This window comes from Branchiostoma floridae, chromosome 1, assembly GCF_000003815.2.
Source record: "Branchiostoma floridae strain S238N-H82 chromosome 1, Bfl_VNyyK, whole genome shotgun sequence".
NCBI classification, from domain to species: domain Eukaryota; kingdom Metazoa; phylum Chordata; class Leptocardii; order Amphioxiformes; family Branchiostomatidae; genus Branchiostoma; species Branchiostoma floridae.
In genome coordinates this window covers 28,726,168-28,740,159 of record NC_049979.1, presented here as the reverse complement: position 1 = coordinate 28,740,159, position 13,992 = coordinate 28,726,168, and the positions used below count along the sequence as shown (strand labels likewise).

Genomic DNA, 13,992 nt, shown 5'->3' with positions numbered 1-13,992 from the left:
CCACAAACAACATACACACGCAACTCAGGTGCGATTTTCAAGTGACCTCAACTAACCTCTGACCTTTCAACCTTCTACTCTCGTGCGCAGAGTTTTGTGTGCAAAGTGCTCTGGGCACGAGCTTCCCATCATCCTCTCTTGTTTTGGCGGTGCGGAAAAAAAAGAAAGATCTCATCCAGCGAAATATGAACCTAGAATTACTCGGTATTTATTCAATTTTGCACTATTTTGTCGCGTTTCTGACAATGTTGGCATTTGCGATTTACTGTCTTGGTGATATGCTGTTGTTTTCATTGCCAGCTGTGTTTTGTTCTTTCTTTTCAGAATCGTTCGGACAGAACTACCCAGAGGTAAGTTTGTGTCGCCCCCCTCCCCATATATAAACTAGCACTCGCTGCAGTTTACTGTACAATATTCTTGCGATCTGTAAGTGTAAGCACAATGTTCTTGGTTTAAATATGCTTCTACCTACCCTGATGACGAGGCTTATTGGGGTTGGCGGAAACGGCTGCCCGGTCGGTCGGCGGAAACCGCTGCCCGGTTCAGTCATGAGGTTGGTTTTGGGGGTTTCCAGTATTGCATACAGTAGTGTAAGTGAAGTAAACAAAATGCCTACTTAAATATTCCATAATGGTTGTTAGATGTAATGTTGCTACATGTTCAAAGGAAGCTGGCCAAATTACTTATCTTTTGAAAAAAAATTAATTTGACATTTCTTGGTAAGATTGTGCCATTCCCAGCTGCTACTATTCGAACGTCCCCCAGTACAGAACGTCAGAAGTTTGCTACGTCAAGGTTGTACAGGGTGACGGTCCTTTGATCTAGTATACCATATGTGCCGCGGGCGCCAGCGACAAAATCAATCAATTTTGACAGCACTACCGTGCCGAGCTGTCTGACATGTCCGAGGAGAAACTATCTCTAAGAACTGTAAAAGAATTCAAATTTAGTTAAATCAATACTAAAATGTACATTTACAAACGCATGGATTCAATTTTTTTGTGTCAGGTTCTGGTTTAAACTAATGTAGTCAATTATATATTAATTATGTACAATGTTTTCACATAATTTTGTTACTTCACACGAAAACGGCTCCGCCGTAGTCTTTCCTCCTCGTAAGCAAACTTGTCATCGAACATTGAATTCTTGAAAGATAAAAATGGTGATTTCACCAGTGTCTGAAGATTTCCCCCACAGCAATTCTTTGATGATCCCGATACTATCTTCTCACATGTCGGAAATGATAAGATAATAAAGATAATAAAGATTTAACCAAGGATTTAATAAATGTGTTCGTGGTCAAAGCACTGAAAGTCAGCATAATCCCATCCAGTCTCAGATCGGCAGAGCGGCTAGAGCCCAAATAACACCGCGATAAACAACGTGGCCACGGTCGGCTCGAGAAAAATTCTTAGTTAGCAATTAATCTTCAACACGAATGACTCATACTCTGATCAATAGCCACTTCTTATTTGTCTAAAGCTATTCCGAAGAACAAGTAATAATTAAGTTTACTACTGTCCCCTATTAGAAGCGCCTCACACATATCCATATGGCCACACGCACTGCGTATTTGGGGTCAACGACCTAACGTTAATGTGCGCTGCATGGAATGCCGAAAACTTCCGATGAATCAAATCAATCCAACCTATAGTTTCCCATTCCAGAGTATATAAATATAAAACTAGTGTTGGGGATTACATTTTTGAAAAGAAAAAAAGATCAAGGCGCAAATCAGTTCTTACGGTGAGGACATGGCGCGGCTCATTGTCGACCTTATTAGCGTTAATGAGCTGGTAGCACCGAAATCTGGTGTTCACCGAAAACGTGTACAAAGTTCGAAATTTCGCCGTGTTTGTGTTTTCGAATTTCCGAAATTACGGTAATGTTTACGATATTAGCGCTACTGTAAATTGTAGGGTCAGCCTACACGAGAAATGCACTTAAATTACTGCTGCGATAGCAAGCCACTTGTTTACATTTGGTATACTCGAAACCCCCAAAACCAACCTCCGGACCGGACCGGGCAGCCGTTTCCGCCGACCGACCGGGCAGCCGTTTCCGCCAACCCGGCTTATTGAAGATGGGCTATTAATTGTACAAGTAGTAACTCAGTTACAGGTTGGGACCTGAACAAAAACATCTCTAACAAAATAACTAAACTTTCGTTTGACTTATTTGGAAATTGTGAACTAAGTTTTTAACGTTAAATACATTTACTTACGCAGGTTGCAGTGACATAGGAGAGAGTGTTTGCATTGTTGTTGGGTTCGCGATAGCACTATAAGTATAACCTTGAACAGTATCCGGCATTTTCCCCCCAGAATGTTTCCCCCAACCCCCAGGACATCCCCCCTTGAAGACAATTTCCCCTAGGTTGATTCCCCCCAGTTGTTTACCTCCCCCCCCCAGATCTCCCCCCCCCCAAGATCGCAAAGAAGGACTACGCTAGTTAAAAATTATCATCATCATCATCATCGGTCGACGTGATCAAACATGTTCGCACATGTTTACACACGACGGGGTTATACCGCCCTTTACGGGGTGACATACCCTTTCGTATGGCTAATTACAAGACAGGGATGCGCCAGGTCTCCCGTCCGGGTGAATGATGTAATTCACCATGTGGCTGATACGAGACAGAGGTTCGCCAGGCCTCCATCCGGGTGATTTGAAGTGAATCACCAACTCCCGACAGAAGGATTTGCACCAACGCACACCGCACCATCGCACGTGTGGGGGTTCTGTAACGTGCATGGCTCTCCCCATACACGGGACCTCCATTTAACGTCCTATCCGAGGGACGACTCATTTTTCACTTGAGTAAAGTGAGGAAAGTCGTGTAAAGTGCCTTTCCCAATGGCGACCTCTCGGTCACAGACTGAATACACTACCACTGTGCTACGCGGCCCCACAAATTTATCATAATCATTCGTTATCATAGTGTGGTGGCCCGTTATGATCCAGACTGATGTTTTCTGTCTCTCTCCCCCACCAGGAGGCAGATGGGACCCTGGACAGCATCAGTCTGGCCATCACCTGTGCCTTCAACAGGCGGGGCACGCTGCTGGCCGTGGGGTGTAACGACGGGAGGATCGTGATCTGGGACTTCCTCACCAGAGGCATCGCCAAAATCGTCAACGCTCACGTGCATCCAGTCTGCTCTGTCAGGTGAGGAATCACTCCGACCGTAACACGGTTCACGACATCGTCCTACGCACGGTCCCCAACCGCTAGCTGACTCAGCCTGTGGGGCCCTGCTATCTCATGGCCTACCCGCAGTTACTTCCAGTTCCTCGTTGCCCTGCTTATGAATATTAATGAGCTTACCCTTATATGGGTAGTCAGCCGTTGGGGATCGGGTGTAGGAGGATGGTGCTATGTAAGACGTAACATGATTGGCTGATAGCTTCCCAGCGGCCTTTGCGAGACAGCTTTTGACAAAAAAAGCCCAAGAAAAGCCTATTCTCTGATTGGTTGACAGCTGGTTTGTGGCGACAATCATAATAACCGCTGGTAGGCATCTAGATAGCAGGGCCCCATAGGCTAATGCCGTTGGGGACCGGGCGTTAGGAGGACGGGTTCACGAATAAGGTCTCATTTAGAGGTGAGTAGCTGTATGCTACCAGTACAAAACCATTTTTTTTCCTGTTAGACCTGTTAGAAAAAAACAGACCTAAAAAAAATCTATGGACAGGATCTTGGACTGATTAGCAATCAGTAGATTATTTATATCGGCAGGCATTCACACGTTTTTTTGTGCTTACCAGTTCAAGAAAATAAGAGTTTATACATGTCTGCCAAGTTCATACAGTCAAAGTTAGCATTGTCTACACAAAGATATGATTTTAAAATGCTACTGGGTGTTGGATACTCCACCAAACTGATTCTTGTAGCCCGTTTACAACATTTTGCAGACAATTAGGTTCAGGTCTGGGCCGGGACCTGATCCTCTGGACATGAACCACACCTACTATGTACATTGTATACCTGAATTTTCTGCACTGGTACCCACCCCTATGCTCATCTATTTGAGCCATGTTTAGAGGTCTAGATTTTAAAATTTCTTCGCCTCCTCCTTTTTCAGTTTAGCCTCCTACGCAAAATATTTCTGAAAAGGCCGTATTCCAGCAGTCTAGTTGAACTGAAGTTGTAACTTGTATTCATTTCTTGTCTCTGCCCACCTCCCCACACCCAGCTGGAGCAGAGATGGGTACAAGTTACTGAGTGCCTCCACAGACAACAATGTGACCATCTGGGACGTCCTGACTAGTGACTGTGAGCAGAGGTACCGCTTCCCTTCACCCATACTCAAGGTGCAGTTCCACCCGCGAGACAAGTAAGTCTGCCTCACAGTTCTACCCCATCTCGTTAGTCATCTGCAGGGCTCGAAGTTAACTATGTCCCGATGTCCCGAGACCACTAAAATTTAGGCCGGGACAACTGAAAAATCTTTTTGGGACACTTTTGGGACAATAGGAAAATAATCAACGAATCAACATCAGAATGTCCGATCTCCCCGCGGCAGGCTTTTAGCTAGCAATGCGTACAATGTACGGCCTTCGCTAAAAAAATCGCAAAATGTACGCCCTGTTTTTTGGATATACGCCTTTGGTACGCCCTTATTTTCCCCCGGAAACTTCGCTCAAAGTTCAAAATTTGCCGATTCCCGCACCGAGCCGCCATTTTGGGTGATTCTACCTCAAGTATCGCGCAATCTCGCACTCACTCACATCTCGCGAATCGCGAGAGTCGCACCCCATTGGCCATTTCGGCGTGACGTAGCGCGCCCAGGCGCCATTATTGGTGGAATATCTGATATCCCCGCTGTTTTCGCGGGAAAAATCACGCAGGAAAAACTTTGATTTGTTTACGAAAACTCGTCGAATGCCTGAAGTCATGGTGATAAGTACATGTATAGGATTGTTTTGGAGGTTTTTTTTGCTTGTTTGTCGGTAGAATGTGGGAAAAACAACAGCTAATGTGACGATGACATACTGGGGAGGGGGGCGGTGTCGGCACTGAATTCGTAGAAAATGTTGAACTGAGGTCTCGATTTTTTCACGGTAACTTGAGATATTACTTTTGTTGTAGTCTTTATTTTTAAAATATTGATAAATGGATGTTGTTTGTTGAGAAAATTTCGCTTAATTTGCCCTTGGAACACATCTTTTCTGTTATATATTTTCAATGAATTAAATGTTTGTACACATTTTTCTGTAACTGTGTAAAGTTAAAACGCTGATGTTACAGGCTACAAGTAACTTTTCAGTGCATTTATTTTCAGCTATGTTCTTAACAGAGTAGATACACAAAAGAAATATAAGATGTACCTGGCAGTCCTGGCTACACTTTCTCCTCTGTTGGTTTGCAGATTTTCTTGTAGACTTCTTTAGCTTGCTGTTGTTATATATGTAACAGTCAAGTTTCACCTTTAGCAGTAAGGTTAATTTACTCTCCCTGATTGTATGTATTAACTCATGAAACATTATATTGTAAGGAATCAGTGTTATATTACTTGAAAATTACCTCATGTATTCTTTAAGCCATACCCACCTCAAATCAAGAACACATACCTCCCATTCTCAGGACAAAAGTAGTGTTGCAGCAAAGACAAAAATTTGGCTCAGCCACGCAGTGCGGAGAGTACAACACATTACAGATGTACACCCTAAAAGAATTCCTAGCTAAAAGCCTGCCCCGCGGTTGTCAGGCGTGCATACTCTGACTTACAGTTGTTGTAATACATAATTTCTGAAAATAGGGTTGGGACAGTCCATCCTCACTTCGGGACAGTTGAAATTTATTTTTGGGACAATGCGGGACAGTAGGGAAAAAAGTTAAGTTTGAGGCCTGCATCTTTCTGTTACTGATATGTCAAACTATGTATAATGTATACAAATTAGACCTTGTTTAGAACAATCTGCCCCCCCTCCAACAAAAAAAATTGCTATAGAGGTTACATAGATTCAAGACCTTGTCCAATCCAATGGAAACTCTCCATTTTCAGCACTCAAATTATGTAGTCTGGCTATCTCGCCGACTTTGTTGAAGAGTTGTTCTGGAAGCCAATTTGCCCGGAAGCAAGTTGATTTTTTCCAAATTGGCACACAGATTGAATCCCTTTGCAAATAAAATGCAAAATACTGGTACATTTACTTTTCTGAACCCACAGTCAATTGTGAAAAATTGTTTTGTTTCTTGTTAGCTGTACCTTAAAACATGTAGGCAATGCATGCCATCACCAGTTGTCCTATTGTGTGGAAGTACAAAATGTATAATGTTTCCTCTCCATGATCCAGTTCTCGATTCCTGGTGTGCCCTATGAAGCATGCTCCCGTGCTGGTCTGTAGAGATGGCGGTCACTCTGTGGTTCCAGTAGATGATGATGTAAGGCCTTCTGTGTACATGTACTTTAAAACATATTGTTTTGCTGGTGTGTTCTTCTTTCTTCTTTTTTCTTCTGTCAAGAACCAAACAGAGGTAAGAACTGGCAGGCTATCATGTTAGCTGTTGCAGAAAATGAAATCCTAACTATTACAGCAAATATGAAAGAAATATAAGTGTCTCTTGCACCATATATAAAGTGGTCTTTTTTGCGATGCCTCAAAGCCTAGCCTAATGGTGTATTAGCTTGTGTGCGAGTAGCTTGACAAAAGGCAAATCCTGCATTTTCTCAAAAATGTTGCCTCATTTTATTAAAAGATTCCTGTTATTGCATTAACAAGTGGTTTGTAGAGTAAAGGGCCATGCAAGTACATTTATTTGAATGTGTTAAAATTCAACAGGGATTAATTGTCATTTTTTTTATTTCAGTCTGACCTGAACATAGTTGCATCCTTTGACAGAAGAGGGGAGCATGTTTATACAGGGAACGCCAAAGGAAAGGTGGGTGAAGGAAGCCATCTGAACTACAAACTCTGTTTTTGTGCCGAGTTTAGTTTGCTCCACCCCTCACCTTGCACTGTGAGCATATTGTTATTTTACACTGATGAACAGACAGCAGACATTCTCAAAACGTTTGTATAGCAGAGAAATGTGTTTGCGTATAACTACAAAAAAAGCTATGTTCATTCATAGACAACATCCAGGAATGATTAAAAAGCTAAGTTTCTAAACAATGTTGGAGTATACTCTGTTCTTTTCTGTGTGAAAGTAATGGAGACCCTTCCTTTCTTTTGAAAGGTTACTGTGTTAAAGACCAAGGAGTTGGAGCTGGTCGCCTCATTCAGAGTGACGACTGGAACAAGCAACACCACTGCCATCAAGTCTATAGAGTTTGCCAGGAGGGGAAAGTAAGTGTCTGAAGAATTGCAAAGTAATGCTCAAATACCCACTTGCACCCTTGCAAATGCAACCACAATTTGCATAGCACAACTTGATTTTTAAACCATTGACTTTTTTGTGCAACCTGAAATTTTGCAGTTGGAATACCCCTTCTTCTCTGCCTATGTGCATAAGCTTTTGTATTTATTTCTTGGTTAGATAATACCAGGTAACTGGAAGAAAAGATAATTAGCTGATTCGAAGAAAGTAATAACTAGGAAGTGGGGCAACCTGAAATGTTGATGGTGCAACCTGGCTTTTGACTAGTACATGTGTGTTCTCTGTCACAACCATTGGAAGAATACTAGCAGCTCTTCAGTGAGCTGAATTTGATCGATCAGGGTTGGACAAGTTTTCTAAAATTCACTTGTCCTATCGGGCAAGAGCACAAAAGATTTACTTGCACGAACAAAGATTTCACTTGCCCAGAATGTAAATGACATTTTCTATATATTTTCACTTCCAGTAATGGAATCTTTTATCATTGTCTCTACTTGTCTGTGTTGACCAATGCTTGATACCATGACTGTGAAATAGTAACATTGTACTAACAAGTGTATCAAAATCTCACTCATGGAAAAATTTTACTTGCCCAATCGGACAAGTGGACATGTGCTTGCCCGATCAGCACTTTCACTTGCCCAGGACAATCGGACTAATGGACTTGTCCAACCCTGTCGATATCAATTTCACTTTTTTGCCTGTACCCATAGCACATTCCTGGTGAACACCGCGGACCGTATTATCCGAGTGTACGAGGGGGGAGAAGTACTGGCCTGTGGGAAGGACGGCGAGCCAGAACCCATTCAGAAACTACAGGATCTGGTCAACAGGTGGGGGTTCTGAATGTTCAAGTCTTTTCGTCTTTCCCTCAGTGTATTTCTTACTGGACCAGGTTGGTACTGAACAGTACAAGCTTAATTCACTCACAGTGTCATACCGGGAAGGACCTTTTCTTTGTTTAGAAAAGTGTGCAACTCCATCTTTTTGGCACAAGGTTCCTTTTGTAGTTGCTCTTTACACAACAATGACGTGCAGTAGGGGTGGGCACTGGAAAAAAAATCCGTGGACTTGATTTTTGACCGATTAGAAAACTGACACACGTTTTTGGGCTTAGTGGTCCAAGATAATAACATAAGCACAGGAGAGTAGATTTAGTAATAATTTGTTCATTGAACGATACTGTTATTGTAGCTGAATTGTGGTGACATAAGCACCAGCACTTTAAGTACCAGTGCCCCATCCCAAATGAGTAATATACATTGTGTTGTACAGAACGCCGTGGAAGAAATGCTGCTTTTCTGGAGATGGGGAGTACATTGTAGCAGGTAAGGTTATGAAGATTAGACCTCCAGGTTAGAAATATATTAAGACAAATCAGTCTCTTCAACTGGATAAAAATCAAGGATTTACTCCCGAACTTTTCAGTGACATCCATCACTCTTCTTCTGCGTCACAAAAGTGAACTGGCAGAAACAATTGAAATTGATTGGTTGTTTTATATTTTTACCTTTTGATGATAAAACAAAGTTGTACTTGAAATGTACTACTACAAGTGTAATGTAAACTGTACCATTACTTCCATAACATACAAATTGTACAGGATAAACATATTTGATGATATTTTTTCCAGGTTCTGCCAGGCAACACGCCCTGTACATCTGGGAGAAACAGGTTGGAAACCTGGTGAAGATCCTTCATGGCACCAGGGGGGAGCTACTGTTGGATGTGGTGGTAAGAATGATCTCACTATAGTACATGTAAACCCAGTGCTATTTGAAAGAATGAGTATAATAACTATTGTAGGTACCAGTTTTAGCACTTAGTCTGCAAGGTTGATTTTGATAGCTGTTTTCTTTGCAAAATCATACCATACCCAAGGCTAATTTGGTGTAGTCTCAAAATGAGTAATGGAGCACATAGCACCAATTTCTAATATCTAAGAATCTTGTACCAGTAGCTCACATGAATTGTGTCTTTCCTCTTCCACAGTGGCACCCAGTGCGCCCTATCATTGCATCAGTATCCAGTGGTGTGGTGTCAGTGTGGGCACAGAACCAAGTAGTAAGTACAGATATAACAGTAGTAGTAGTAGGCATTCGTCAGTCTCGTAAGGCCTATGAATAGTATGTCTAATATAAAAACATATTACCATGAATGTTAGGAAGACCAAACTGTCATGGAAGCTCATCCGTGTTGGTAGCAATCATAACAAGATGCTAAACTTTCTTCTAACACTAAGGTATACATGGATCAAATTTTTAACGACCACTGTTGCCTTCTTTAGGATCAATAATGACCATCTCTTCCGAATGGCAACTCATGAGAGTTGAGACACTTGATTGTATTAACACGTGATCTTTACGAATACACAGTCAGGAATTTTTCAAAAGTGCCATGAAGTTTATAACGCCCTCCCGTCTCTGTCCAGTGATAGCTGGAGTGCCCTGATGTACAATGTAAAATATATATTGGCCTCCTAGTATATCTTTTGCAAAGTAATCCTGCTCAGTGTCCAGTATTCTGCCTTTTTCGAGTGAAATGGTATGGCCCGGTGATTCAATGTGGAAGACTGTCATCACCATCAGGGTTCTGCAATAGGATTTTATTTTAGCCTAAAGCTAAAGTAATAGCCTTGGCCTTACTTGGTCATCAATTTTGTCCCTCTGCCTGTTCCTTGCAGGAGAACTGGAGTGCCTTTGCTCCTGACTTTAAGGAGCTTGATGAGAATGTGGAGTATGACGAACATGAGAGCGAGTTTGACATTGAGGATGACGACAAGTCTGTAGAAGAGAAAGAAGGTGAGCATTGAATTTCAATGACAATGATCTTTATTGCATTATCCATGCCCAACATGGACTGAATGCATTGAGTTAGATAACATAAAGTAGAATAGTAGAGAGGTTTCATTCCATCTAAATCTACTACCAGTCTCTTCTCTTCTTTAAACACTTGTAGTACACTTTTTTCCATTACATTCTACTTTATCAATGGCATAATATACGTAAACTATCATCCTTCATTTAATGTGCATGCTTATATATATTGTCTAGTTGAAGGGCATTTTCGAAATACTTGCACATATCTGCATACACTGAGCATCTAAAACAAACTGTAGTTTATTTTCTACATCAAAACAAATGTCAGACTACTAAATTCTGAACCAATAGATCTACACCTCTATTTTTCTATATAGCACTAGAGAGAACTAAGGTTTCTTCTCTGGCTAAATTGGCATTTTGACTTGAGTTTTCATTGTTTTCTCTTTGATAGATTTATAAAGAACTGTACATAGTGTCTGTCTTCTCTGTCATCTTCAGTGGAAAAATAGGTCTTAATTGAGTCAAACTGGATTGACATCTTTTTCTTGTCTGTTCCTTCTCTAGGTCCAGAGGAGGAAGATGAGGAGGTTGACGTGACGACAGTGGACGCCATCGCAGCCTTCTGCTCCTCAGACGAGGAGGACGACAAGGACAACTCCCTCCTGTACCTCCCCATCACTCCGGAGGTGGATGATCCCGAGGAGGTCGGCTGGGGGCCTCCCCAGGAGGTACGTGTTTGTCTATTTGTTTATTAGACTTTACCATCACAATGGAGGGGGAGCCAAAACAGGTGAACACACATCAGGTAAATAATATGAAACAAAATGGTACAAACAGTAACAATTAGAAGCAAAATACATGTAGATATGAAAAGCTTAAGTTGCCCATACATCACAACAAGGGGGTCAACCTCCATGGTCAAAAGATGCATCGAGCCCGGCGCCCATCTCCGCATCAAGGCCCTGGGCCACACATATGTGCAAGCACTACAACAGCTCATAGGGGGCTAGTCCACAGGTAGTGTAGTGTGTTTAGTTTCCATATACTCTGCATCTTAGTAGAGAAAGAAGTATGTACCATTTTAAGAATCTTTGGTATGACCCAGCATCTTCCTTGGTGGTCTCCCACCCAAATACTGACCGGACAGCACATTGCTTAACTTCTGAGTTCAAGGGATCAGGTGTATCAATGCGCCACAGCTGAAGCCTATAACTAGATACACTATGAAAATTTCCCTCCCCCCACAGCAACCCCCTCAGGAAGAGGCAGTGGAGACCAAGAAACGCTCCCACTCCAGTCACCAGGACGGTGCCCCGTCTCCCAAGAAGAGGAAGGTGAAAACTTACGACATCCACCTGCAGGATGCACCTGCTGATGGTCAGTACACACCGATTAACTCCTGTCAATTGTGCATGAAAAATGATGTTCCAGTCAATAGCCCAGGGTGTTTTTTTCTGTTGCAATCTCTTTTTGGGAGCCCATTCATCAATCAGTTTTATGTCATGAAATTCAGATTTTTGAAACAAATGAAATTTCAAGTCTCTACGACCAAATTCCCATTCTGGACAAAATGATGAGCCCTGGAAACAGCCCTGCAATGGCCTCAGTCTTCCTAGCCTGCATTATAGTATCTTAACTTTATTGTTTTACACAAAAAAATGCTTAATACCAATCTTTATTTTCTGAACAACTCAGAAATACCAGTTGTTGTTTTTCAAAAGCACATGGACGAAAAGTGGTTCCCTCACTTATTTCAGTGCGTTATTCTCTGCTCTATCCACTTTCTTCCAAATGGTAAGTCAATTTTCACTTTCTTCTCTGTTGTCCCTCCAGAAATCCACCCACTGTTGTGTGCCAAAGGTTCAGAAGGCAAGGCGAAGAAGAAAGCGGGCAGGCCCAAAACTCACAGCAAGGTGGGCTCGGGCAAGTCCAAGGGCACGCGGGGGGCAGCAGCGCTGGCAGACATCACATCGGGAAGGGTCAAGGACCTGCCGGACAGAACAAGCTCTGGCACGGAAGGTATGTTTCTGGTGATACATGGAAGTTTTTATTGTGACGTTAGTTGACATAGGCTTTTACTAAAAGGTTTAGCTAGCTAGGATTTATAGTTAGGTGTGTTCACAAATTAGGGGACGAGGGGTAGAGAGTTTTTGAGGGGTTTCAAGAAATATTACTCTGATTCTGCATATGTTTTATAACTTTAAGAACACAAATTTTAAAAGGCAATTTCTGGAAGAGAAACATCCTGCATTTTCTCAAAAATATTCCCTTTCTTCACTCATGCTTTGCATATACATGTAAGATAGAAACTTGATCATCATCAGTCGACTTCAGAGCATGCAATCACAAGTTTAGTGGGTTTTCAGAAAAACCTGTCCAGTCCGGAAACCAGTCCAGTCTTACTGGACAGGGTTTTCTGCACCATTTCCCCATCTGGACTGGACAGATTTTTCTGAAAAACCCAAGGTAGGTCCACGACTGTCTGACTGCAGCCATGTGCAAAACTGTATGTTGTGCATACTGTAGCAGAATCTATAAATGTTGAAAGATTGGTCCCAAATTTGTAAATTTTTTCTGCAGGTAAATCTGAGGGAGCACTGACCACAGCTGACTCTATGGACAGTCAGAGTGAAGGGATGTTAGCGTCGGACACGGTAGTAACAGCACAATGAGAAGCAACAGCAGTCAAACAATTAATCAGCAACGAGGACTGGATATACACACGCGTTTTTGGAGTCAACTCAGTGGGAGTCAACTCAGGAGTCAACTGTGTTTAAACACAGGGCCACAAAGTGACTTGGAGTTTTTTCTTCCAGATATCGATCAGACACAGACTCTGTGCAGAAGTCCAGGGTTTACTATCTCTCAGCTACCAAGGATCAATGCAACAGTTATTTGACCAACATGCCAACATGTACAGAATTTTTCCAGATAATGATAAAAACATAGTCGTTCTAAAACATAGTAGTTCTAAAATGACGTGAAATGGTTTCTCAGAGTGGCGTACCGGTATAATACTTCTAAGCGTTGCACAACTCACCGGGAGTTGACCCGTGAAGTTACGTATACACCCATGAAAAATGCGGTCTCTTGAGCTAATACAAGTCGACCCTCTCGAGAGGATACATGAGTACCCTAAAAGTCTGTTTGCACTCAGTCCAAACTCCACTGTGCTGAGTCGACTCCAAAATGTGTGTGTAAATCCAGACTGTGGCTCAACAGCCACACAGCAACTTGCTTGTACATAAATAATACAGACTATTAGACAGAGGTTAGGTTTCTGTACATGTTTTGTGTATGTCCATCATTTCAAAATTTAGAAGTATGGTTTCCTTGTCGAAGAACCCTATTGTACACACCCGGTCAATTCAACAAAACGGTTCATAATGTCAGTGCATTCCGATTCAATGTACATTGTATGTGGTCACTTTATGATAATACATTTCCATGTACACCTATCAACTTGTAAATTGTTTGGTGGTAAAATTCATTTTTTAGTTTTGTCGAGGAACACTGTGATAGAAGAATTGTATCTTGTTCCTGGTAATACTACAGGTAGATATACTCTTAGTACTTGTACATAGTACATGTATAATGGCATCATTGTGTTGTAGAAACAGGCAGTTCAGAACTTCAGCAAGCTTAATGTTGAAAACGTTTTACCATAACATCAGTTACAGAAGCAACAAAGAAAGAAATTTACATATTGAATTCCATAGTATTTGTGTTGTAAATAAAGTATTTTATGACCTTTATTGTGACGTCTATTTTATGGATCATGTTCCTTTGGTATCCCATGGCCAGTTTGCAGGGTTTAACAACTTTTGAAAAACTCCTTAATGTA

At 41.8% G+C, this 13,992-nt stretch overlaps 1 protein-coding gene across 1 annotated transcript; it reads left to right on the top strand.

Annotated features, from left to right (window-relative positions):
- The first annotated feature begins 79 nt into the window (after nt 1-79).
- On the top strand, nt 80-13,903 carry LOC118417448 (retinoblastoma-binding protein 5 homolog). The gene is made up of 16 exons (XM_035823014.1): nt 80-204; nt 325-350; nt 2,999-3,171; nt 4,199-4,339; nt 6,303-6,390; nt 6,817-6,888; nt 7,186-7,295; nt 8,040-8,159; nt 8,602-8,654; nt 8,960-9,060; nt 9,319-9,390; nt 10,010-10,127; nt 10,713-10,876; nt 11,396-11,525; nt 11,982-12,167; nt 12,729-13,903. The coding sequence occupies exons 1-16, from the start codon at nt 186-188 to the stop codon at nt 12,818-12,820; spliced, it is 1,665 nt and encodes a 554-aa protein (XP_035678907.1). The 5' UTR covers nt 80-185; the 3' UTR covers nt 12,821-13,903.
- Nucleotides 13,904-13,992: the final 89 nt, after the last annotated feature.